Here is a 25811-nt window from a genome sequence, read left to right on the forward strand (position 1 = left end):
CGTGGCCTCAGGGTTGGGATCGAACCCACGATCTCCTGCATACCAAGTGAGGTAGCCAACATCTCCTAGCCACTGTGGCGTCAGGGTTAGGATCTAACCCACGACTTCCTGCATACCAGGTGAGGTAGCCAACATCTCCTAGCCACTGTGGCGTCAGGGTTAGGATCTAACCCACGACCTCCTGCATACCAGGTGAGGTAGCCAACATCTCCTAGCCACGGTGGCGTCACGGTTAGGATCTAACCCACGACCTCCTGCATACCAGGTGAGGTAGCCAACATCTAGCCACTGTGGCGTCAGGGTTAGGATCTAACCCACGACCTCCTGCATACCAGGTGAGGTAGCCAACATCTCCTAGCCACTGTGGCGTCAGGGTTAGGATCTAACCCACGACCTCCTGCATACCAGGTGAGGTAGCCAACATCTCCTAGCCACTGTGGTGTCAGGGTTAGGATCTAACCCACGACCTCCTGCATACCAGGTGAGGTAGTCAACATCTCCTAGCCACTGTGGCGTCAGGGTTAGGATCTAACCCACGACCTCCTGCATACCAGGTGAGGTAGCTAACATCTCCTAGCCACTGTGGCGTCAGGGTTAGGATCTAACCCACGACCTCCTGCATACCAGGTGAGGTAGCCAACATCTCATAGCCACTGGCGTCAGGGTTAGGATCTAACCCACGACCTCCTGCATACCAGGTGAGGTAGTCAACATCTCCTAGCCACTGTGGCGTCAGGGTTAGGATCTAACCCACGACCTCCTGCATACCAGGTGAGGTAGCCAACATCTCCTAGCCACGGTGGCGTCACGGTTAGGATCTAACCCACGACCTCCTGCATACCAGGTGAGGTAGCCAACATCTCCTAGCCGTCCGTGCCGACTTGTAACGCGCCGCCGCCGTAGCAGTGCCCGCTCCTCGCTCTCGCAGCGAGCGAGGAGCGGTCTCGGAGGCGCGCGGAGGAACCACGTGCAAGCAGGAAGGCAGTCACTCGATGAGCCGCCACCCCAAGCTCTGCGGTCCTCTGTGTATTGAGGTGACATAGGCCAATTAATGGTGAATGTTTACAAGTGGGTGGAAACCGGAGCTTCTCGGAGAAAACCCCACACATGTGAGGAGGAGCACAGCGCTCTTATCCCAGACGGAAGAGATGGATGAAAAATAAGAATATGTTTTACTGGTAGGAACGAAGTTGTAAACTGAGTGTACCAGCCTGCAATAGATTAATGTGTCCGTCCATCCGTCCCCTTTCAATACTTTAACGAAGTGAAATCTCGTGCTGTTGGGGTGTAAAAATAAAATTGCGCAAAATTCCAATGTTCCTACCAGCCCACCCTGCAGGGACCTGTTACCCTTCCTGACGATAAAGCAGCAGGTGTTAAGATGTTCCAACACCAAATATAAACTTTTTGCAAGGCATAAAGTACTGCATTAACCACACACAGTACTTGTGGCAAAACATGCAAACAAACACGCTCTAATAATTATGTATGGCATTGTCTTTGAAACTGATTGGCCTACACCAGAAACAGCAGCCTGCTTTTACAGGCCTGTAACACACCAGTGTTAGACCAGAGAAGGAAAAAAGGTCCCATAGGAACAGATGGAGTCCGCATTTTGTCTGTACAGTAAAACCTTGGATTGCGAGCATAATTCGTTCCGGAAACGTGTTTGTAATCCAAAGCACTCGTATATCAAAGCGAATTTCCCCATAAGAAATCATGGAAACTCAGATGATTCGTTCCACAACCCAAACATATTCATATGAAAATGATTAATACAAAATACCTTTTTAATTTTAATTATTTAAATTTAATATAAAGTAATCAAATGTATTAATTAAATGTAATCGTGGCTGGTGTGAGGGAGACGAGAGAGATGAGAGGAGGAGGGTTATTGTGTAGGACGACTTTCACTGTCACTAACGGAATCACTGCCAGCTGTTGGCTCACTGGAATCTTTTTTCTGTTTGTGCGACTTTAACAAGGAACCTATCCAATGACACTTTGAGGAGGCAAAACGCATTGTTGCAGTACAGTTACTAAAGAACAGTCACTACACTTGGACACACAATAAAAAATGCTTTATGCACACTCACGTGGTCACAACACTATAGTAAACAGTATACACGTGGTCACAACACTGTACTGTAGTAAACAGTATACACGTGGTCACAACACTATAGTAAACAGTATACACGTGGTCACAACACTGTACTGTAGTAAACAGTATACACGTGGTCACAACACTATAGTAAACAGTATACACGTGGTCACAATACTATACTGTAGTAAACAGTATACACGTGGTCACAACACTATAGTACTGTAGTAAACAGTATACACGTGGTCACAACACTATAGTAAACAGTATACGCTCGCACGGATATTGACTATACGAGTTAGGCACGCCGACTGAGACCGAGCATGGGAAACGATTACCCACAATCCTGCAGCGAGAGAGAGAGAAAAACCATCGGCTCAGTTGTGATCACATGACGCTCAGCAGACAAAGCATATACTGTACGTACTGCTCGTATTGCAAGACATCGCTCGTTTATCAAGTTAAAATGTATTGAAAAGTTTTGCTCGTCTTGCAAAACACTCGCAGACCAAGTTACTCGCAATCCAAGGTTTTCCTGTACTGCCTTCCAACTGGCGAGTCCCAGGGTATGGCACCTCCTGGATGCCCGCTGGGAGTTTCACACAGCATTCGTGTGGTGATCCATCAACCCTCGCTGCCTCCGCAGTGTTGGATTAGAGGCCACGTGTCGAGCCAACGTCACCGCCCGGCGAAAATGCTTTGAGAGGCGATGCTCGACACTCAACCTTACCAGGAAAAATACACTTTGTGGACCCAGGAGGAGATGTTGAATAGCCTTGCCCCGCTGTGATTGTGTGCATGCGCCTGCGTGTGTGTTGGGGAGCGGCATTGGAGCGGTTAGCGCGTTGCGCTACAAACCTGGCGACCCAAGTTCGATTCCCTCTCACGGCGAACATCAGTGACGATTATCTGAACCGGTCCTGGGCCTCCCCCTAGATCGACTCGGCCTCAAATAAGTACCCAATATGATGTTTAAATATCGCCGGTCGGGAGACTAATGCTGCCCCCACCCCATCCCCGTCGTTGTGCCGTGCCGGCGTTCACAGCTTATAACTCGCTAACAGCACTTGCCCCAGCATTCTGTTGAGCCTTAAACGGGGTATCTTTGTCTGTCTCAGCGTGGAGCGACTGGCCGTTCTCGCCAAGCTGTCTCTCGACACCCTAGTTCAGTTCGACCGGGACCTGCAGCAACGCAGTGAGTGATGACGCAACGGTTTACAACGAATGATTGATTTCTCCTCCCCTGGTGTTATCCCAAACGTGCAATCGATGTCACGAGATGGAAGAAGTCCACGTCGGGGACCGTTGCAGAGAGAGTGCAGCCCATCCGCGTTAGAGTATTGTGTTCGCAGCCGACTGGCGGACGGACCCGACAGATAAACCGAATCGTTAGGACGATGGCGGTGTTTGTGACATTTGGTTTTATTTCGTGAAATCAAGCCCTTGGTATTTTAAGCTCCCGTACGATGTGGCGCAGCGTCGCCCCATGTTAGAGAAACAGCCTGTGGATGATGGGAGCGCGGCACTATCGCCGAAGGTGCCTTTTAATCGAAGGTCAGAAAAATAACCAAACTCATTAAAACACACGTGTACCTTCTGCAGTTTTGTAAATGAACTTGACGGTAGCGTGTGTGTGTGTGTAGGTCGACTCGGCCTCAAATTAGTACCTGGTGCCTAAACATCACCACTAGGGAAACAAAGGCGGCCGGGCATGGTACTAGCCACCGACCCCCTCGTATGCCATTCCGGCCTTCATAGGTGCTTGCTTACAGCACTTGATCGTACAGTCTATTAAGAATATATATGGGGGATCTTTGTCTTTGGGGAGCGGTAGTGCAGCGGTTAGTGCACTGCTCTACGAACCCGGCGACCTGAGTTCAATTCCCGCTCACGGTCAACACCAGTGAAGATTATCTGAACCGATCCTGGGCCTCCCCTAGGTCGACCCAGTCTCAAATGAGTACCTGGTGCGGTGTGTAAACAGCCCCACTTGGGAGACAAAGGCGGTCGGCGTGGTGCTGGCCACCCACACCCCTTGCCTGTAGCATTGATTCAAGAAAGCCTGACACTGCTGATGAGACGCTGCATTGTCAAAAAACAGTTCAAAGTTTTGTCACTGAAATCACGCACTCCCAGAAGTCCGTGGCGGCTGCTGAGCTGCGTAAAACAAAATACTTTTTTTTTTATGTGGAGGGACAGACGGACATTGCGTATTTATTCCGCTGTTTTATATTCTCCCCAACGACGCTAACGGCTAATCTGAAACGTCTTCATCGTGTCCGTGTGTTGCAGAGATGTCGGCGATGGACGTGCATATGCATAACCTTGAAAAGTGAGTTGTGAGTGCTGCTGCGACGTATGTTGAACATCTTTCGCACCACATGTAGCCAACTGTGCTCATTCGAGGTGCGGCGGAAGGACAACAAACTAAACGTGCACGCAAAAAATCGGTCGATTAGTAGCACCAACATATAAATGAACTAATTTACCAGATCCATTAGATGTATTATCGATCGTCTGGAGTCCACAATAAAGGTTTTTGGGTTATATCGCGTAAATATATAGACGTGTCGTTAAAACCCGCCACCACCCGACACAGCCAACTAGTAAGGTTGGTCACGTAAACAGAACGTGGCCAATTCGTCACCAGTACAGGACACCGGTGTGTTGGAGAGCAAAACCACAACATTTACAATCTGAGTACGACGTTTCGCGAGTAATTACAACTATATTCTTGGTTCTTTCGGTAAAGTCACGTTGAAGGGAAAAAATAAAATAATAATAATAATATATAAAGCGCAATAAATATATATTTATATATATTATTATTGTATTGTTTCCCTTCAACGTGACTTTACCGAAAGAACCGAGAATATGAATCACTGCAGTCACGAAAGCTTTAAATCATAATTACAACTAGCTTCATCAGGCGACAGCCAGATTTGTCGCCTGATGAAGCTTGTTGTAGTTACTGGTGGTGGTGCTGTACTAGTGACGAATTGGCCACGTTCTGTTTACGTGACAACCCTTACTAGTTGGCTGTGTCGGGTGGTGGCGGGTTTTAACGACGCAACATTTATATATTTACGCGATCTAACCCCCAAAAAACCTCGATTAGGGATGATACTGGTCGCGAAAGCCTACGTGTCAAACTGATCGTCTGGAGAGTTGCACCTCCGTACTAAGCATAAACGGGGTCCTTTAAACCGGGCCGCACGACACCGTGTCGTGTTTTCATCCAGCAGTGGATCGATCATAGTGTCCCGGTGACGACGACGCCACCGGCGGTGTTGCTGACGCACGCACAACACACGCTGCGTTGTCCTCTCGTAGGCAGAAGCTGGAAGCCAACTTGAAGGAAGCCCTGGCTCTGTTTCACGACAACGTCAACTCGCTGCACAGCGCCTTCGAACAGAAGTCGTTGACGTGGCAGCGGTGAGTAGAAATGTTGTGTGTCAAGGTTAGATGTTGTGTGTCAAGGTTAGATGTTGTGTGTCAAGGTTAGATGTTGTGTGTCAAGGTTAGATGTTGTGTGTCAAGGTTAGATGTTGTGTGTCAAGGTTAGATGTTGTGTGTCAAGGTTAGATGTTGTGTCTCAAGGTTAAATGTTGTGTCTCAAGGTTAGATGTTGTGTGTCAAGGTTAGATGTTGTGTGTCAAGGTTAGATGTTGTGTGTCAAGGTTAGATGTTGTGTGTCAAGGTTAGATGTTGTGTGTCAAGGTTAGACGTTGTGTGTCAAGGTTAGATGTTGTGTGTCAAGGTTAGATGTTGTGTGTCAAGGTTAGATGTTGTGTGTCAAGGTTAGATGTTGTGTGTCAAGGTTAGATGTTATGTGTCAAGGTTAGACGTTGTGTGTCAAGGTTAGATGTTGTGTGTCAAGGTTAGATGTTGTGTGTCAAGGTTAGATGTTGTGTGTCAAGGTTAGATGTTGTGTGTCAAGGTTAGATGTTGTGTGTCAAGGTTAGATGTTGTGTGTCAAGGTTAGATGTTGTGTGTCAAGGTTAGATGTTGTGTGTCAAGGTTAGATGTTGTGTGTCAAGGTTAGATGTTGTGTGTCAAGGTTAGATGTTATGTGTCAAGGTTAGACGTTGTGTGTCAAGGTTAGATGTTGTGTGTCAAGGAGAGATGATGTGAGAGATGATGTGAGAGATGATGTGTGTCAAGGATGGATGATGTGAGAGATGACGTGAGAGATGATGTCTATAATCTCGGTTTTTTGGGTTAAGTAGAAACGTGTCGTTAAATCCGACACCACCCGACACAGCCAATTTTTAACATTTGGCACATAAACAGGACGTGCCGATTCGTTACTTGTACAGCACACCGGTGTGTTGGAGAGCAAAATCCACAACATTTACAATCTGAGTACGACGTTCCACTAGCAATTATAATTGCAGCCGGCGTGATCAGGCAGACAGCCAGATCCGTGGAGAAATCTTCCTGCTTCGTTCCTTAAATCGAGGGATGAGATGTGATGACGTCACTTGTGAGCACCTCCACGTGCGAAGTGGTGTGTATTCATGAATTCATGTACATTACAATGGATACCCCATTGTAATGTACATGTATTCATGGATACAATGGGTACCCATTGTCGCTTGGGTTATTCATATGGTAATCAACGTACCTGACCAATCTTATTCATGATGTGAAGCTTGTTGGGCTATATCATGGGACCTTTTTGCTTAGTATGAAAGTATGGAAAATAAGGATCGATTTGACCCGTTCTGTCTTTGTGTTGTTCGCATCTTGGCGTTCTCCGGTGTGACACCGCTGGTGAGACTCGGCAATGAAAAAGGTTCTCTCTGGTGGAGACCAATCAGTTTCAAAGACAGCGCCATATCTTCAATATCAGAGCATGTTTGTTTGCATGTTCACCACAAGTACGTGCGGTTAATGCAGTTACTTGATTCCTTGAAAAAGGTTTATATTTGGTGTTTGAACATCTCAACAGCTGTTTTATTGCCGTAAATAATCAAACTTATTCTTATTTTTAATACTTTCTTGGGTTTACATCGTGTTGTCCCATGAACACAACGTGCCAATCTGTTGACTGGGCTACTTTGGCACACCCGGCGCGTTGGTGAGTTAGTGGGTGAGTGTGTTGTTGTGACCTGCAGTGTGGTGGGCGAGTTGGTGGGTGAATGTGTTGTTGTGACCTGCAGTGTGGTGGGCGAGTTGGTGGGTGAATGTGTTGTTGTGACCTGCAGCGTGGTGAGTGGGTGAGCAGGTGAGTGAGTGTGTTGTTGTGACCTGTAGTGTGGTGAGTGGGTGGTTGAGTGAGTGTATTGTTGTGATCTGCAGTGTGGTGAGTGAGTGGGTGAGTGTGTTGTTGTGACCTGTAGTGTGGTGAGTGGGTGGTTCAGTGAGTGTATTGTTGTGATCTGCAGTGTGGTGAGTGAGTGGGTGAATGTGTTGTAGTGACCTGCAGTGTGGTGAGTGGGTGAGCAGGTGAGTGAGTGTATTGTTGTGATCTGCAGTGTGGTGAGTGTGTTGTTGTGACCTGCAGTGTGGTGAGTGGGTGAGCAGGTGAGTGAGTGTGTTGTTGTGACCTGTAGTGTGGTGAGTGGGTGGTTGAGTGAGTGTATTGTTGTGATCTGCAGTGTGGTGAGTGAGTGGGTGAGTGTGTTGTTGTGACCTGTAGTGTGGTGAGTGGGTGGTTCAGTGAGTGTATTGTTGTGATCTGCAGTGTGGTGAGTGAGTGGGTGAATGTGTTGTAGTGACCTGCAGTGTGGTGAGTGGGTGAGCAGGTGAGTGAGTGTATTGTTGTGATCTGCAGTGTGGTGAGTGTGTTGTTGTGACCTGCAGTGTGGTGAGTGGGTGAGCAGGTGAGTGAGTGTGTTGTTGTGACCTGTAGTGTGGTGAGTGGGTGGTTGAGTGAGTGTATTGTTGTGATGTGCAGTACGGTGGGTGAGTTGGTGAGTGTGTTGTTGTGACCTGTAGTGTGGTGAGTGGGTGGGTGAGTGAGTGAGTGTTGCTGTGATCCGCAGTGTGGTGAGTGGGTGAGTGTGTTGTTGTAACCTGCAAATGTGGTGGTTGAGTGAGTGAGCGGGTGAGTGTGTTGTTTAAACCTGCAGTGTGGTGAGCGAGTGGGTGAGAGAGTGTCTTGTTGTGATTTGCAGTGTGGTGAGTGGGTGAGCAGGTGAATGAATGTGTTGTTGTGACCTGTAGTGTGGTGAGTGAGTGTTGTTATGACCTGCGGTGTGGTGAGCGGGTGAGTGTGTTGTTGTGACCTGCAGTGTGGTGGTTGAGTGAGTGAGTGGGTGAGTGTGTTGTAACCTGTAGTGTGGTGAGTGTGTTGTTATGACCTGCGGTGTGGTGAGCGGGTGAGTGTGTGTTGTTGTGACCTGCAGTGTGGTGGTTGAGTGAGTGAGTGAGCGGGTGAATGTGTTGTTGTAACCTGCAGTGTGGTGAGTGAGTGGGTGAGTGAGCGGGTGAGTGTGTTGTTGTAACCTGTAGTGTGGTGAGTGAGTGGGTGAGTGAGTGTTGTTGTGACCTGCAGTGTGGTGGTTGAGTGAGTGAGTGAGCGGGTGAGTGTGTTGTTGTGACCTGCAGTGTGGTGGTTGAGTGAGTGAGTGGGTGAGTGTGTTGTTGTAACCTGCAGTGTGGTGAGTGAGTGGGTGAGTGAGTGTTGTTGTGACCTGCAGTGTGGTGGTTGAGTGAGTGAGTGAGCGGGTGAGTGTGTTGTTGTGACCTGCAGTGTGGTGGTTGAGTGAGTGAGTGGGTGAGTGTGTTGTTGTAACCTGCAGTGTGGTGAGTGAGTGGGTGAGTGAGTGTTGTTGTGACCTGCAGTGTGGTGGTTGAGTGAGTGAGTGTGGGGTGAGACAAAACGGTCAGTCTGGGAAGGCTCCCCATGGCCTGGCGTAGACTGCACGGGGGATCTCTTTGCTCTGTGCCTTGTATAGCGACGTCAGGAGGCAGGCAGTGTGCAAGTCTTTTGCGTCCTGTGGATGTTTTGCTCGACAGGGAGCTGATGGAACGCAAGGCGGAGGTGCGGGCGATCGGGGTGGACATGGACCAGCTGGGATCTCAACTTAAATCCGCGCAGGAGCAGCTGAGTGCGGTGAGCAGCTGGGGTGGCATTGCGCCACCGGTGTCACCGCGCATTCTGTTGTATGCATGTGTGTACGTTGAACTTTTTTCGCACCATACGTCGCTAACCGTGCTAATCGGAGGTGCGGTGGAAGGACGACAAACTATGTACGTATGTATGTTGAATTTCTTTAGGACAATACGTAGCCAACCGTCCGAAATGGAGGAGCGGAGGAAGGACAACAAACTAAACACAAAAATATTTAGCAGTGATGGCGCGATGATTGTTGCATTACGACTGAGTCACTTATGGTGTGGTTTTTAAAGTATCGGCAAAATTCGGACCGCGATGCCGGCACATCTCTTCCGAATGATGTCGCGGGATTTTTAACGTGCGCCGCGAAGCGGAGAGGTGCGCAGCATCTGTTTTTTGTTACCGCACCGCGCAAGTATTAACCAGGGCGGCCGCTGAAATCGAACCGCGAACCACCTTCGATGTGCGGCGAATTTGTCACCCGCTGGTCCGCGTCACAATTGACGAGGGCCTCCCCATGGCCACGTCGATCGTGGGGGTTACCCGACCGTGCTTCACCACACTGATCAATGTGTGCTGGTGAATGCAGGCGGCGTGGACGCGGGAGCACCGCCCTCCACTGCACCCTCCACGTAGCCCTGCGCCAGCAGCAGCAGCAGCAGCCTGTGACACCTGTGGTAGCGTAGCGGTCAGCGCTATGGGGAGCGGTAGGGTAGCGGTTAGTGCGCTGCGCTACGAACCCGGCGACCCGAGTTCGATTCCCCCTCAACGGTCGCCAACACCAGTGACGCTTATCTGAACCGGTCCTGGGCCCCACACCTCAGTCGATTCAGCCTCAAATTATTACTCGGTGCGGTGTGCGAACACCGCCACTAGGGAGACTTAGGTGGCCGGGCGTAGTGCTGGCCACCCTAATGTGCCGCGCTAGGCCTTAATAGGCGCTACTCGCGAACAGCACTTGCCCCAACAGTCTGTTTAGGCTACACGGGGGGCTCTTTCATGGTGGTTGCCTGGCCCGAGGAGCTATGTTCAGGCTCAATCCCTGCTTAGCTCCCGAGATGTGACGAGATGGAGCGCATGGCGGGTGATTGGGCCGCGAGCGGCGGATTAATGTAGCCGTGGGCGAGTGTACGCCAGAGGTGGAGTGGTGGCGCAACGGTTAGCGCGCTTCGCTACGATGGCCCGGAAACTTGAGTTCAATTGCTGGCCACGGCTAACATCAGTGGCGAACGATGGCTGAAATGTTTCCAGGCCTCGCCACGATCGTTGGGCCCATGGAAATTGCTCTGTGATGATGGCTATTGGTTACTACGGGCAGCAGGTGTCAAGCAGTGGTTGACACTTGTTCCTCGCAGCAAGGAGGAGTGCCTGGGTTCGATTACCGACCCTGGCGCCTTTCTGCGTGGAGTTTGTATGTCCTCCCCCTTGCTCTGCATGGGTTTCCTCCGGGTTCTCTGGTTCTACTCCCGTAGCAAAAAAAATAAAAAGCACGTGATGTAACTGGTATCGGTTGAAAATCACGGAAAAATTTACCAGAAAATTACTCAATTGGGATTAAACACAGCAGCTAGCAATATCCCCCCCCCCTCCCCACCACTGCAAAAACATGGCAGATACCCTCCTGATAAAGCATCTTGAGACTCGGTGATGCTTTCCTGGGTTAAACAGCATAGTCATGACACGAACAATGAATAGTAACGATGATGGTGATGTTGTGATCGCGATAGCCATGGCGATGATCACGATGATGTCGATGACAATTGTCATGGCGATGATTGTCATAATTTGCCCGTCGCCCAACAGCTTCAAGATCGGTGTTTTGAACGTCTCGAGAAGATGGCTACGATGGCCCCACCGTCCAAGCACCTGGCCGCGTACAAGGACGTGTCGCGAGAGTGCGTCGTGCACACAGTCACACGTGCCCAGCGTAGCCTACACACAGGGTGTCGGGGCGGGTGCCATTCGCGAGCAGTGCCTACGAAGGCCCGACGCGGCCAGCCACCACGCCAGTGCTGATGTTTACACAGCGCCCCGGGTTTCTTATTTGAGGCTGAGTCTACCTAAGGGAGGGCCGGAACCGGTTAAGATGTTCTTCACCGATGTTGGCTGCGAGCGGGAATCAAACTTGGGTTACCGGGTTCGTAGCACAGTAAGCTAACCCCTGCACCACCACACCCTGAGCAAAACAAAGACTAGACAAAGATCCCCCGTATAGCTTTGACAGGCTTGGGGCAAATGTGGTTAGCGAGCACCTATGAAGGCTGACACGGTGCGCAAGGGGGTGGGTGGCCAACACCACCCCCGGCCGCCTTTGTCTCCCCAGTGGTGATGTTTACACACCACACCAAGTACTCATTTGAGGCTGAGTCGGCCTAAGGGATGCCCAGAACCAGTTAAGATAGTTCTCACCGGTGTTGCCTCTGAGTGGGAATCGAACTCGGGTCACACGCATGCACAGGCACACACACAGATGCAAACACGCACGCAAGCACAGACTTACACACAAACTAAAAGCCAATTTAAAAAATCGTGACTTCTAATGTCAGTGAATATATTGTGTTGCAGGATCAAGATGCATAAGCAGAAGGAAGGACTGAAGGAAAGTTGCGAAGATATGTTGGGCGAGCAGGTGGATCTGCTTAAACGGTGAGTAGCTTCCACGCGTGATCCGAGGTTCAGTTCCAGGAAACGTGAACTCGGAGTGAAGTATGTACGCATGTGTATGTATGTTGAACTTCTTTCGCACCGTATGTTGAACTTCTTTCGCACCGTACGTAGCCAACCTTGCTAATCGGAGTTGCACGGGAAGGACAGCTAACAAAACACAACAAGCATTTGTAAAGAAATTTGTTTTCAATATAGACTTAAAAGTGCATAGCTATGGTGGCTTCCTAATATCGGAGGGAAGAGCGTTCCAGACAGCCGAGGAAGCGCATCTGAAAGCGTGCGATGCGGTGACCGTCTTTGTTCGACGGTTAGCCAAAAGCCGCGGCGAGGATGACCGGCGTTTGTGCGATGGTTTTTGCTCCTTGACAAGATCAGCGAAGTATTGTGGTCCATTTGTGGCAAGCGCTTTGTATGTAACGAGTGCGGCCTTTTAAAAGATGTGCTTGTGCACCACGGGCGATGCAGCAATTTCACAAAAACACGTGTTTGTTAAAGGCGTACACATTAATACCAGCAGTGTTGCGACACCTGAATGCCGGAAGCCTAGAACTCTTCAGTACAACCACTTCCAAATGGCCGTTGATCATCCTGTCTTCTTATTGCCTTGCATCCATTTGAAAATACTGAGCACAAATCAAACTCACTCCTGCGTGTGTGTGCGGTAGAGTAGCGGTTAGCGCTCACGGCCAACACCAGTGACCTGGGCCTCCCCTAAGTCAACTCAGCCTCAGATGAGTACCTGGTGCGGTGTGTAAACATCGCCACTGGGGAGACAAATGCGGCCGGGCGTGGTGCTGGCCACCCACCCCACCGTGTGCCATGGCGGCCTTCAAAGGTGCTACTCGCTAACAGCACTTGCCCCCAACAGTCTGTTAAGGCGACACGGGGGATATTTGTCTTTGTGGGAGACACGAGAAGGCAAACCGCAACAGCAGCGGTGGCGAACCTGCTCATCGTGCTGCACGGAATAATCATCACTGCTTTGGAAATAATAAGCGGACTAATAATAATAAGCGGACTAATCTGCCTCCTTCACATATCCGTCCTTCCACGTAGAAAAATAAAAGCATTTTTATTTTGTTGACACCCCATCAGCCGCACGGCCACCTCGAGCAAAGAGACTGCAGGTGTAACCTTGGAGGGCCCTCCATGCTCAGTGAAACGCAAACACACACGGCACAGTTGTTTGCCTGCTTTGGCAATGATTAAAGAAGTAGAATGTGGAAGCCACAGGGAAGGTGCTGCTTGCAAGCAGTGTTATTGATCCTCGGCGCGTGTGTTTCTTTGTGAATGATCGATAGACTCATCGTATACTGGGTAGATTTGTCAACTTTCCAGGGGGTGGTGGGCGAGAGAGGGACAGGATTTGAGATTGAAGGCGGCCTACTAAAAAATAATGGGCACATTTTAACACATGTAGGCTTTCACAACCAATGTTGATTCACAATTGATTTTCGGGTAAGTAAAATAGGGCATAACAATGGCATGGTGCTGCTTTGTAATATTTGTATTTCTTAAGCGAAGCACGCAGGGAATTACTTCAAACCTCCTTCTATCCGCTCCTTCTATCTTCTTCGTCCTTTCTGGAACTTTCCCTGTGGCTCTCCACCAATCCCCCTTCGTTCCTCATATCGGTCTGCCAAAACCGGTAGCCCCTCATGTGATTTCGGTTGCTTTCCCCCGGGCTCTTTAAACAATGACCCCGTCGACCAATCAGATTTCAATGGTTCCCCACCTTCCAATCAGATTGTGCGCCCTACATCGGACCTCCCCCGTGATATTTCCTGGCCAATGAGAGTCGGACGCGCGATTTGAACTCGCAAGTCTATAGGCCCGGTGAGCGCATATTTGCGCGTTTCTTAATAGGAGTTGTCTCTCAGGTTTACATATCTATTGTGCATAAGCGTGATTTTAGATTATTTTGATTATTTTTTTTGCTGCTATAAATATCCACGTGATTAAGATGGATTTTTCTCCTGGTCATCCGGTTTTTTCATACACGTTCAGAATCAACATCTCGTTGTTTAGAGTATTTGGCTGCTATACATTTCCACGCGATCAATCGCTCCTGTTGGGCTATCATTTGTGGCCAGGTCACTTCTGAAAAATAAACTAATAGCTCAGTGGGCTTTACCTGGTAAGATAAATAAATATATATTTGTTTGTATATTTTTTGAAGTAATTTGTTTACATATTCTTGGTTCTTTCGGTAAAGTCACGTAGAAGGGAAATAATAAAATAATAAAAATATAAAACAATCAAATTCTCACGACGTTTCAATTGCAACACGAGCAATCATCATCAGGTGTAAACCTAAGAGACAACTCCTATTAAGAAACACACAAATATGCGCTCACCGGACCTGTAGGCTTGCGAGTTCAAATTGCGCGTTCGACTCTGTTAACTCTTTCCCGTTCCAATCACACCTGATGATGATTGCTTGTGTTGCAATCGAAACGTCGTGAGAATTGTATTGTTTTATATTTTTTATTTTATTATTTCCCTTCTACGTGGTGACTTTACCGAAAGAACCAAGAATGTGAATCCCTGCAGTCACGAAAGCTTTAAATCGAAATTAAATTTGTTTACCTTTCCTATACTTTGCATTCCTATCGTGTTTTTGTATTATTGGTTGTAACGTTCTTACCCTCCCATTGCTAAACATCTGTGAAAAAGAGCCTCATAGCTCATCGGATTCTTCCAGTGTCAATATTCTGATATTTTGTTGAAAGAGACAATGTGAATGGGAGAAAGAATCATCACATTTCCCACATTTTCCCACAAGTGTCTCTTGTAACCCGGTGCCTCCCGTCTCTCTGCAGGTTTAGCAACATCACCAACCTGACCCTGGACCCCGAGCTGCCAGCGACTGCGTGAAACCCGAGTAACCACGTGATCAAAGCATCGGCAAAAAAAAACATCCAAAACAACGCGAAGCTGTAACAACTGTACAGGGTCCTGATAACTTTTGGTCAAACCATTCCAAGTTGTCAGTACCTCCTCACAACACATAAACTGTTAACTCTTTCCCGTTCCGACGACATACGTGTACGTCATCAGTTTTTCTTCCGGTTCCGTTCTGATGATGTGTAATAACTTTGTAACTTCATCGGTAACTTTATCGGTACCGAGGCTCCCACGAGGTCCATGCCTGGAGGGTGTGTGGCAACAGTTTGGCGCCAGCTATCGTAGAGTGCGGTCGTTGTCGCTATGGTTCTCTGCAGTGAGTACAATGTCTTTCAAAACAACGGCGCTACGCCTCTTTAAATAAAATTAACGCTGAACCGCTTGCACATGCCGAGATTTAGCGGCGAATGGGGGATCCACCCTGCAACTTGCAGATGTCTTGGAATGGGAAAGGGTTAGCAATGTGAAAATAAATACAGGGTGTTTAAAAACAATGGACCCGATTTGAAATCGCTATATCTCTGCAACCACGAACCGCCCATGAATGAAACTCTTACCATTTGAAAGGGCGGGGCATAGAGAGGGCGGGGCATAGAGTTTCAAATGATTACCGCGAGATGCCTCTCCCAGCGCACAAACAGCCCCTAGCCTCAGTCATTGTCAAGACGGTGACCCCCGCAACACAAGGGGCGTTTTGCGTTCTGCTGTTCAGTAAGACAGAATCCGTAATTGCAGTGCAGCGTGCGTTTCAACGGCGTTTTGGCATTGATCCGCCAATGTCAAAGAGCATTCGTCATTGGTACGGACAATTTGAGGCTGTTTATGTAAGGGGAAGAGCACAGGGCGACCACGCACCTCAGAGGGAAACGTGAGAAGAGAGGCGTTTGGGACGAATTCAACTCTCGTCTCGATGTTGTCCGTACAGCTGGTGGAGGGCACGTAGAGCATTTATAAAATGGTTAGTAAAACCTGAACTCATTAAACCGTTTGGAACTTTTTGTGTAATTGTAACATGTTGCCATCGTGAAATATACTGCTTGGAAATTGGGTCCATCCTTATTAAACACCCTGTAGTTGTAACCCGGTTCAGTATGTTACATAATTAACCGGGTTCGAGCCCAAGTTCGATTCCCAGCAAAGGCTGATATAAGTGGAGCGTGCTTGTCGGTGAAGGAGGAAGGCCAGCACCAGGTTCAGATGATATTGCTCGACACTGATGTTTGCCATGACGGGAAATGAAATTCAGGTCGCCGGGTTCATGGAGCAGTGCGGTAACCACAGCTATCGTTGGATCTCACAAACATTGCAATGCAAATACGTGTCGGATGTGCATGGTGGGGAGCGGTAGTGTAACGGTTAGCGCCCTGTGCTACGATACCCGGCAACCCGAGTTCGATTCCCGCTCACGGCCACCAACACCAGTGACTATTATCTGAACCGGTTATGAGCCTCCCTTAGGTCGACTCAGCCTCTAATGAGTACCTGGTGTGGTGTGTAAACATCGCCACTGGGGAGACAAAGATGGCCGGGCGTGGTGCTGGCCACCCACCCCCTCGTGTGCCGTGCCGACCTTCATGGATGCTCGCTAACAGCACTTGCCCTAACAGTCTGTTAACGTCTATATGGGGGATCTTTGTCTTTATCTTGGTACATGGTGTGGAGCAATAGTGTAGAGGTTAGCACCCTGCGCTTCGAACCCGGCGACCCGAGTTCGATTCCCGCTCACGGCCACCAACACCAGTGACGATTATCTGAACCAGTTCTGGGCCTCCCCTAGGTCGACTCAGCCTCATGTTTATCCAGTGCGATATGCAAACATCGCCACTAGGGGGATGGTTTACACATCGCACCAGGCAGGCCGGATGTGGTGCTGGCCGACGATCCCCTCGTGTGCCGTGCCTTTCATTGGCGCTCACTTGCCCCAACAGTCTTTTAAAGGCTGTATGGATCGGCCTTAATAGGTGCTCGCTAACAGACTGTTAAAGGTTGCAAGGGGGATTTTTACCTTTGTGCATAGTACTATACGAATGTATTTTGAAAATGTGCTTGTAATTATGGAAGGGAGGGTAAATTGAAAGTGTCTCGTGTAGTTTGGACAGTGTGCCACCTGAATGTGCGCCTATTAAATCATTCTCCATCTCATTGTTTCAAAATGTTTCGCGGTTTATTTTCTTCATCTGTGAATATAAACACGTGCGGCCCATGGGCCAATCCACTGCTGGGTGAGGACAGCCCACGCCGTATGCTGGAAGTGAGGATTAATTGACCATACTTCACCACGATGGTCAGACGGACGACGGGATTGCAGAACAGCAATGTATTTCGCTGCATTGCCCTGCATCACCCAGATGCTTATTACACACGTGTGTTACGCATGGCAGTCGCCCATCCAAGTACCCTCCGGGCTCAACCCTGGCTGCTCTAATGAGATCAGGTGCATTCTGGTGTCATTTGGGGCCACCAGCCAATGTTTAGACATCTTAATTTTTGGAGGTTTCTCCCCCCCCCCCCAAGAGTATTTAGCACACTGCGATATTAACCCCGCCGACGAGTTCAATTCTCACGACGAATATTTGAACTGGTTCTGAGTCTTCTCTAGGTGGACTCGTCCTTGATTGAGTACCTGGGATGTGTGCATTAGCACTGGGGAGACAAAGGTGGCCGGGCAGGGTGCTGGCCACCCACCTCCTTGTTTGCCGTGCAGGCCTTCATAGCTGCTGCTCGCAAACAGCACCTGCCCCAACATTCTGTTAATGGCTGTGCGGGGTACGTTTTTTCTTTCATGGTCAAACGTGTAAATGACGTGAAAAATCCATGGCAACAGAGACCTCTCGTCGTTTACAGAATTAATTGTCGTCAGCCGAGTTAATGGGCCCCCCCATAGTGGAAGTGGGGACTCCACATTCATGATTCACAGATGCAGACTTTGCATCCCTATCCAAAGGCCAAGGATCCGTCGGGATATTCTCGCAGGGCAGTGTCCTGCGTATCGGCGGACGGCCGACACAAAGTTGTATTTTTCACGGAACTTCTCATTAAATATTCTTTCTCACACTGCTATGATAACAGAACGTTTCCAGACGTTACGTCAGTAAACACCGTGGCCTTCAATGGAACAAAAATATGTAATAGGCGTCGTTTTGGGCAATGGCTCTTCTTCAGAGCAGAATGTTTAGTATGTTTGTTATTTGTGCATGTGCAACTTTGCTTTTAAGATTTTTACATGATGGTATAACCAATATATTTCATCCTCAGAGAGAGCGTGTAGTCAAATTACGTGTATAAAACAAGTTTAAGGTGATGGATGGGTTTATTTTGTATGGTCATTGTCGATCAGGCCTGGGCCAACAGCTCCGCCACTTGAGGACCCGAGTCCGTAATGAACACAATAATCTGGTGATGATGATGCTGCTGCGTTGGCAATGGTGCACGAGCACAATCAACACAACACAATCAACACAATCAACACAAATCAACACAAATTATTAGCACTGGCCTTAAAAAAATAAAATTATAATGGACGTTTCTGGCAATGCCCCTTCATTACATATAGATTGTGCGTTTTGAATGTGTGTGTGCGTTGTGAAGGCCATTATGCCCGAATCGTCAACTAATACACTATATGCTTTTTGGTTCTTTCGGTAAAGTCACGTCGAAAGAAAATGAATTAAATAATAGAATACGACGTTTCGATTGCAACACAAGCAATCGTCATCAAGTAGAACACAATTTGAAAGAGAGACAAAACACAGACACGGAGACATACAGACAGACACAGACAAAGAGAGACACGACATAGACACAGAGTCTCTGTGTGTCTCTGTGTTGTCTCTCTGCTTGTGTGTCTGTCTGTGTGTCTCCGTGTCTTGTGTTTTGTCTCTATCTCAAATTTAGTTCTACCTGATGACGATTGCTTGTGTTGCAATCGAAACGTCGTATTCTATTATTTTATTCATTTTCTTTTTACGTGACTTTACCGAAAGACCTAAAAAGTAATTCCTGCAGTCACGAAAGCTTCAAATCAAGTTTAATACACTTTCCCTTTTAAGGCCACGCAGTCTTTCTTTCGGATGGATTAATAGCAGCAGATTAAAGATGTAATTTTACATTTGTTATCCACTCAATTATCAAGTTAAGTCATAACTGGCTGTGATGTTTAGTATTTATTTTCGACTCTCTGAGTTACGTTACCAGGTTAAATGTCTTTAAATTAACAGGTTAAATGTCTCACTAACAGCCACCGTTGCTCGTTTTCCTTGATGTGGCGGTGTCTCTACGATCTTACATTGACATGCTAATCGCAATACAAGGGCCACCTCCGCAGCTTCGTCATCGTGGAGGTAACTCAGCTCTCCGATCTTACATTGACATGCAAATTTATTCACTAGCCCCGCCCACTTCGCTAATGACCCTTGGGCTAACACCCATCTCAAACCTTTATAACATCCTGCCTCAGCAGCTCTCTCGCTATTTTTTTTCACCTGATGCCGATTGCTTGTGTTGCGATCGAAACGTCGTGATATTTAAAAAAAATGTTTCTATCTACGTGGCTTTACCGAAAGACCCAAATAATGTGAATTCCTGCAGTCACGAAAGCTTTAAGTCAATGAGTAACGAGCTTATCTGCGTTTGCCCTAGTTCTCCGCGCCATCTGTGTGTGTGGAAATGACGATGGGAATTACCGCCACGCTGGTGTTGAATATTGTACAGTTTTCTTTAGACTATACCAGAATTTGTAAAGGGGAGGCTTTGAGCATTTAAGTAGGGGCCACATGTGGCTTTGAAGTCGTCGGGTGTTTAGAATTCTAATCTACGAGGTCTGACCATGACCGCTCATAACGGTGGAGAATGTGCGTGTCTCGGGCTGTTTATTTTGGGTAAGGGGCAATCCATGGCTGTTTCTAACTGGATTCCAGCGAGGTCCCACGTTGTTCATCTTGTGCCAACTGCCCAGGATAAGAGAAGAGTTTGGTTCAGGTGGACACGACACCAAGCCCAAGGACAACCACACAGTTCTCATCCTGCAGCTAAACATCTAACGGCCGAGTGTCTTGTCATTGAGGCTGCCCAAGAAGTTTGAAGCTTGCTTTGCAGAGGTGTAAATCGTTGCTTAATTTCCCACCTGATACGTAATGGTGTATTCAGGGACGAGGAATAGGGTACATATACCAGGCGTGCCTGTCAATAATGATGTTATATTATTGTACCCTATCGGATGACCTGACGACAAATGAGATTGGTGCCAGAAAGATGTGCACTTGGAGAATAATTGGCCACAAGGCAGAGGAAAGTGGAAACAAATGAGGAAATGTGCAGTTGACATCTACGGGCTATCTGCCCGTGCACGAATCGTTGTGGTGATGTCTTTCTACCGCAGTGGTGGGGAACGTCCGGCCCGCGGGCCGTATGAGGCACCGCGAAATCATTTGGGTCTCTGGCCCTGCCAAGCCAACCGCAGGCGGGACTCGAAATTCAGTCAATCGAGGAGAAATCCTGGAAAAGCAGTCGCGAGTAGCAACAACATCGTCAATACCAGCTAACATCATCACCACGCCTCGCCAAAGAGAAGCAGTCCCAGGCCATCACATTAGGGGTGAGTTAATTAAATGTTTGACCAAATATAAGGGGCTAATTTTTAAGTTGATCATTTTGTATGGGCCGCGATTGATGTTATAAACATCCAAATGGCCCTTGGCAGAGAAAAGGTTCCCCACCAGTGTCCAAACTGTAATCATATGAACAGGTTTAAGGAAAGGAAGACAGTAAACAATACCGGACATACAACCAGGCGTAAAGCTTTCGTGACTGCAGGAATTCATATTCTTTGGGTCTTTCGGTAAAGTCACGTGCCAGGATGACGACCGCTTGCGATCGAAACGTCGTTTTTTGTTATATATATTTTTGTTAACCTATCTACGTGACTTTACCGAAAGACCCAAAGAATATACAACCAGGCAGTTCAGAAGAGACAGAATGAAACAGCACGGACAAGATATCACATAGCCAGCACTGAGGCAGATATAATAATCATTTAGATTTGTAAGGCGAATTTCATCCAAGGATCCCAATACGTTGTACAAACAGTACAGGTTGTACAATATATCATCCCGTGTCAGCCCATACGGTTTACCCCGTATTTTCCTAGAGGGAAATTGAGTTTTCAGGTCCATGCGGTGTGCTGCCGTTTCAATACGGGCAATTTGTGTCGTCTATTTGTGTTTCTCCCTTGTGATGGGACTTTGTAGGATGAACGTTGAGATTTATAAGGGCACGGGGTGACCAATAAGGCCTGCATTTGTCTGTAATAAGCTAGGCACTGGTTGACAGGTATGAGATATAGACGGTACATGTACACAGTACAAACAGCACGGAGAGTAATCACACAGTATGTACGGTATGGAAGCAGTACACAGGCTGGTCACATGGAGGGAACAGAATTAGTACACACGGGACGGCACACATTTCGATGCAAGAGCGATGTAATCGTCGACTACGAACTCCGCCGCGGGACCCTCCAGAGAGAGAGTCAAGAGACTCCCTTGGGGCCACCACGGTGGCTGGGAGATGTTAACTACCTCGCTTGGTGTACAGGAGATCCCTGAGTTCGATCCCGAACCCTGACGCCTGCCGTATGTTCGGGGTTTGCGGTGTCTCTCTCTCGGTCTCCTCGTGGTCGCGTGGATTTTCTTCGCTTTGCCACCCCCACCACCCCACCACCACCACCTCCACCACCCCCACCACCTCCCCCACCACCCCCACCACCTCCCCCACCACCCCCACCACCACCTCCACCACCACCCCCACCACCCCCACCACCACCCCCACCACCACCACCACCCCCACCACCACCACCTCCACCACCACCCTCACCACCACCACCCCCACCTCCACCACCACCCCCACCACCACCACCACCCTCACCACCACCACCACTCCCCACCACCACCCCCACCACCACCCCCGTCCACATTTAGAATCAACATCACGCGTTTGGAGTAATGGGCCGTCCATAAATGACGTCACGCACCCAGTGGGGGGTCAGACATTTCTGACAAGGGGGGGGGGGCGTTGAGAAATGTGACGTCACATCAAAATGCGCAACTTTAAATAAATATAGACAACACGTTCTACTTAATTAAATAGACTTTTTAATAAATGTTTTCTCCTACAACATCAGAGTGCAGCGCCACATTAAATACGCACTACAATGACAATAGTTTAAAGCGATTTGAAGCACGGTTTATTGGGGGGGGCAGAGCTTTGAGACGTCATATTTAAAGGGGGGGGTCTGACTTTTTGTGACGCCGTGTGACGAAGGGAGGGGGGGGGTCAAAAATCGTCCAAAATCGCGTGACGTCATTTATGGACGGCCTCCTAACATAAAAAAACAACACAATAGTTTTAGTGCAAAGCCAGAGCATATGCGACCCCTTATAGCGAGGCACCAACTGGGTTGCTTGCTGCTGCTCCTCCCCACGAGTCGCGTTTCCTTCCCCACCCACCACACCGCGCCCCTCCGCCTCCTCGCGTCCAGAGGCCGCGAGAGAAGCGGGGAACCCCGCAGCTGATTCTCGTCATCATCATCCTGCAGCTGCAGCTGCTGCTCCCGCCGTCTCTTCTCGCCTCCACTTCTCGCGCTGCTCCCACTGCTCACACTCACACTGCTCACACTCACTCTGCCCCTACTGACCCTACTGACTCTGCACCCACTCACTCTGCGCACACTCACTCTGCGCACACTCACTCTGCCCCTACTGACTCTGCTCCCACTCACTCTGCTCACATTGCTCACACTCACTCTGCTCACACTGCTCACACTCACACTGCTCACACTCACTCTGCTCACACTCACTCTGCTCACACTCACTCTGCTCCTACTGACTCTGCTCACACTCAAACTGCTCCCACCGTCTCTTCACGCCTCCACTTCTCCTGCTGCTGGTTTTGCTTCTCCCGCTGCTTCTCTCAGCACCTCCTGTCGCCTCTGCTGCTTTCCGTCCACAGCTCCACTGCTGCTGCTGCCTCTCTCAGCTCCACCACAGCTCCACTGCTGCTGCTGCTGCTGCCTCTCTCAGCTCCACCACAGCTCCACTGCTGCTGCTGCTGCTGCCTCTCTCAGCTCCACCACAGCTCCACCACAGCTCCACTGCTGCTGCTGCTGCTGCCTCTCTCAGCTCCACCACAGCTCCACTGCTGCTGCAGCTGCTGCCTCTCTCAGCTCCACCACAGCTCCACCACAGCTCCACTGCTGCTGCTGCTGCTGCCTCTCTCAGCTCCACCACAGCTCCACTGCTGCTGCTGCCTCTCTCAGCTCCACCACAGCTCCACTGCTGCTGCTGCTGCCTCTCTCAGCTCCACCACAGCTCCACTGCTGCTGCTGCCTCTCTCAGCTCCACCACAGCTCCACTGCTGCTGCTGCCTCTCTCAGCTCCACCACGGCTCCACTGCTGCTGCTGCTGCCTCTCTCAGCTCCACCACAGCTCCACCACAGCTCCACTGCTGCTGCTGCTGCCTCTATCAGCTCCACCACATCTCCTGCTGCTTCTGCTGGGTTCTCTGAGCCCGGCTTCCCCTGCTGCTTCCACTGAATCTGCTCCCGCTGCCTCTCTCCGCTCCACGTCTGCTTCTGCTGCTTCGGCTCTCCTGCTGCTGCTGCTTCTCGAAGCTCTGCTCCATCTGCTGCTGCTGCTGCTGCTTGAGTCAGTTCCGCGCCTCTTGTTGCTTCTGCTGTTAAAAAAACTGCTACGCAACATCGTCACCAGCATCACTGCTGCGTATTACGTACGCTGTTACTGCTGCTGCTGTAAAGTATCCTGCTGCAAGTGGTGCCGCTTCTCCAAATCCGTACTTCTACAGTACTGTACTTGTGTTGCAAGTCACCGTAAAGTTATACTGCTGCTTCTCTTGTGAGTTATACTGCTGCCTGCTCCTCTGTCTTGCAATGTTGCTGCTACTGCCGCTGCTCCGACTGCTTCACATGCAGCAGTAAGTTAACCCGCTGCTTCTGACTGCTTCACACGCAGCAGTAAGTTAACCTGCTGCTTCTGACTGCTTCACGTGCAGCAGTAAGTTAACCTGCTGCTTCTGACTGCTTTACGTGCAGCAGTAAGTTAACCTGCTGCTTCTGACTGCTTCACGTGCAGCAGTAAGTTAACCCGCTGCCTCTGACTGCTTCACATGCAGCAGTAAGTTAACCTGCTGCTTCTGGCTGCTTCACATGCAGCAGTAAGTTAACCTGCTGCTTCCGACTGCTTCACGTGCAGCAGTAAGTTAACCTGCTGCTTCTGACTGCTTCACATGCAGCAGTAAGTTAACCTGCTGCTTCTGACTGCTTCACGTGCAGCAGTAAGTTAACCTGCTGCTTCTGACTGCTTCACGTGCAGCAGTGAGTTAACCTGCTGCTTCTGGCTGCTTCACATGCAGCAGTAAGTTAACCTGCTGCTTCTGACTGCTTCACGTGCAGCAGTGAGTTAACCTGCTGCCTCTGGCTGCTTCAAGTGCAGCAGGAAGTTAACCTGCTGCAGTCTCCCTCGTCCACCTGCCCGTTGCAAAGGCGAGACTCGACATGGACATGGTGGACCTCCAGACGAAAGAGGAGCAGAAGAGGTCGCGACGAGGAGATCACGGGAAGAGGTGGCAAGGTAAATGGCAGCTACCCCTCCACCCACCCCCCCCAACGAGGTGGTGGTGGTAATGGTGGGGATCGAGTGTAGATGATGATAATCGTGATAGAGTTGGAGGTGTGGTGTAGGTGGCGATGATAATGATGGTGATTGTGGTGGTTGAGCTGGTGGTAGGTAGCACGGCTGGTGCGTGACAGTGGTGGAGATGGTGGGTAGCGTTGATGGAAGTGGTTGTTGGAGATGGTAGTGTAGGGAGACAAAGGCGGCCAGGCGTGGTGCTGACCACCCACCCCCTCGTGTGCTGTGCCGGCCTTCATAGGTGCCCGCTAACAGCACTTGCCCCAACAGTCTGTTAAGGCTATACGGGGGATATTTGTTGGTGGTAGTCTTTGTGGAGATGGTGGTAGTGTTGATGGTTGTGGTTTGCGAAGATGATGGTAGTGGTTGTGGAGATGATAGTGGTTGTGGAGATCATGGTAGTGTTGATGGTTGTGGTTGCGGAGATCATGGTAGTGGTTGTGGAGATGATGGTAGTGGTTGTGGAGATGATGGTAGTGTTGATGGTATTGGTTGTGGAGATCATGGTAGTGGTTGTGGAGATGATGGTAGTGTTGATGGTAGTGGTTGCGGAGATGATGGTAGTGTTGATGGTTGTGGTTGTGGAAATCATGGTAGTGGTTGTGGATATCATGGTAGTGGTTGTGGAGATGATGGTAATGATTGTGGAGATGGTGGTAGTATTGATGGTAGTGGTTGCGGAGATGATGGTAGTGGTTGTGGAGATCATGGTAGTGGTTGTGGAGATGATGGTATCGGTTGCGGAGATGGTGGTGGATGTGGTAGTGGATATGATGGTAGTCGTGATATTTGTGGAGATAGTGGTGTTGGTGGTATTGGTGGTGGAGGGCAGAGACTCACCCTCAAATGAGTACCTGGTGCGGTGTGTAAACATCGCCACTACGGAGACAAAGGCGGCCGGGCGTGGTGTTGACCACCCACCCCCTTACGCACCGTGTCAGCCTTCATAGGTGCCCGCTAACAGCACTTGCCCCAAAGGTCTGTCAAGGCTACACGGAGGATCTTTGTCTTTGGAGGGCAGAGTGGCGATGTTCACAGAAACGAGTGGAGCACCGGGCGGCTAAAATGCAGCAATTTGACAAAGTAGTTGGCAGAGTTGGTGCATCTGCCAGTCATCTCGGTCAGTCAACCCATGGCACCTTGGTCTGTCCCGTGGCCTGTCAGCGAATCTTTGACAATTCACGTGACCTCGGAGTGCACCTGGCCTGGCATAAACGCCATGGTGACGTCACTGCCACGTATAGTGGCGAATGGCGGATGTTGCTTTTGTCTGAGATGATATTAGTGTCGATGGTAGTCCATGATGTTGGTGGTCGTGAAGATGACGGTGGTGGAGGATATGTCGGAAGTTGGAGTTGATGGTGATGTT

General features: G+C 49.3%; 2 protein-coding genes across 6 annotated transcripts in view; both read left to right on the forward strand.

Moving 5' to 3' along the window:
- Positions 1-16894, forward strand: part of LOC116951191 (serine/threonine-protein kinase TBK1-like) — a 42334-nt gene extending 25440 nt beyond the window's left edge. For 2 of the 3 annotated variants that reach the window (XM_076073460.1, XM_076073461.1), the window contains exons 15-21: positions 3220-3296; positions 4394-4433; positions 5435-5536; positions 9068-9164; positions 10971-11062; positions 11733-11813; positions 14657-16894. In XM_076073460.1, the coding sequence (XP_075929575.1) occupies positions 3220-3296; positions 4394-4433; positions 5435-5536; positions 9068-9164; positions 10971-11062; positions 11733-11813; positions 14657-14711 (544 nt within the window). In that variant the 3' untranslated portion in view covers positions 14712-16894. The remainder of the gene's footprint in view (positions 1-3219; positions 3297-4393; positions 4434-5434; positions 5537-9067; positions 9165-10970; positions 11063-11732; positions 11814-14656) is intronic. The other variant, XR_012946553.1, reaches the window with a different exon arrangement.
- Positions 16895-22133: 5239 nt separating this feature from the next.
- Positions 22134-25811, forward strand: part of LOC116951138 (ras association domain-containing protein 1-like) — a 37979-nt gene continuing 34301 nt past the window's right edge. The window contains exons 1-2 of one of the 3 annotated variants that reach the window (XM_076073462.1): positions 22134-23647; positions 24205-24382. In XM_076073462.1, the coding sequence (XP_075929577.1) occupies positions 24307-24382 (76 nt within the window). In that variant the 5' untranslated portion in view covers positions 22134-23647; positions 24205-24306. Of the gene's footprint in view, positions 24383-25811 lie in introns of all 3 variants that reach the window. The other 2 variants (XM_032969593.2, XM_032969594.2) reach the window with 2 other exon arrangements.

The sequence above is a fragment of the Petromyzon marinus genome, chromosome 42, assembly GCF_048934315.1.
Source record: "Petromyzon marinus isolate PM22_M1 ecotype Great Lakes invasive population chromosome 42, UKy_Petmar_22M1.pri1.0, whole genome shotgun sequence".
NCBI lineage: Eukaryota > Metazoa > Chordata > Hyperoartia > Petromyzontiformes > Petromyzontidae > Petromyzon > Petromyzon marinus.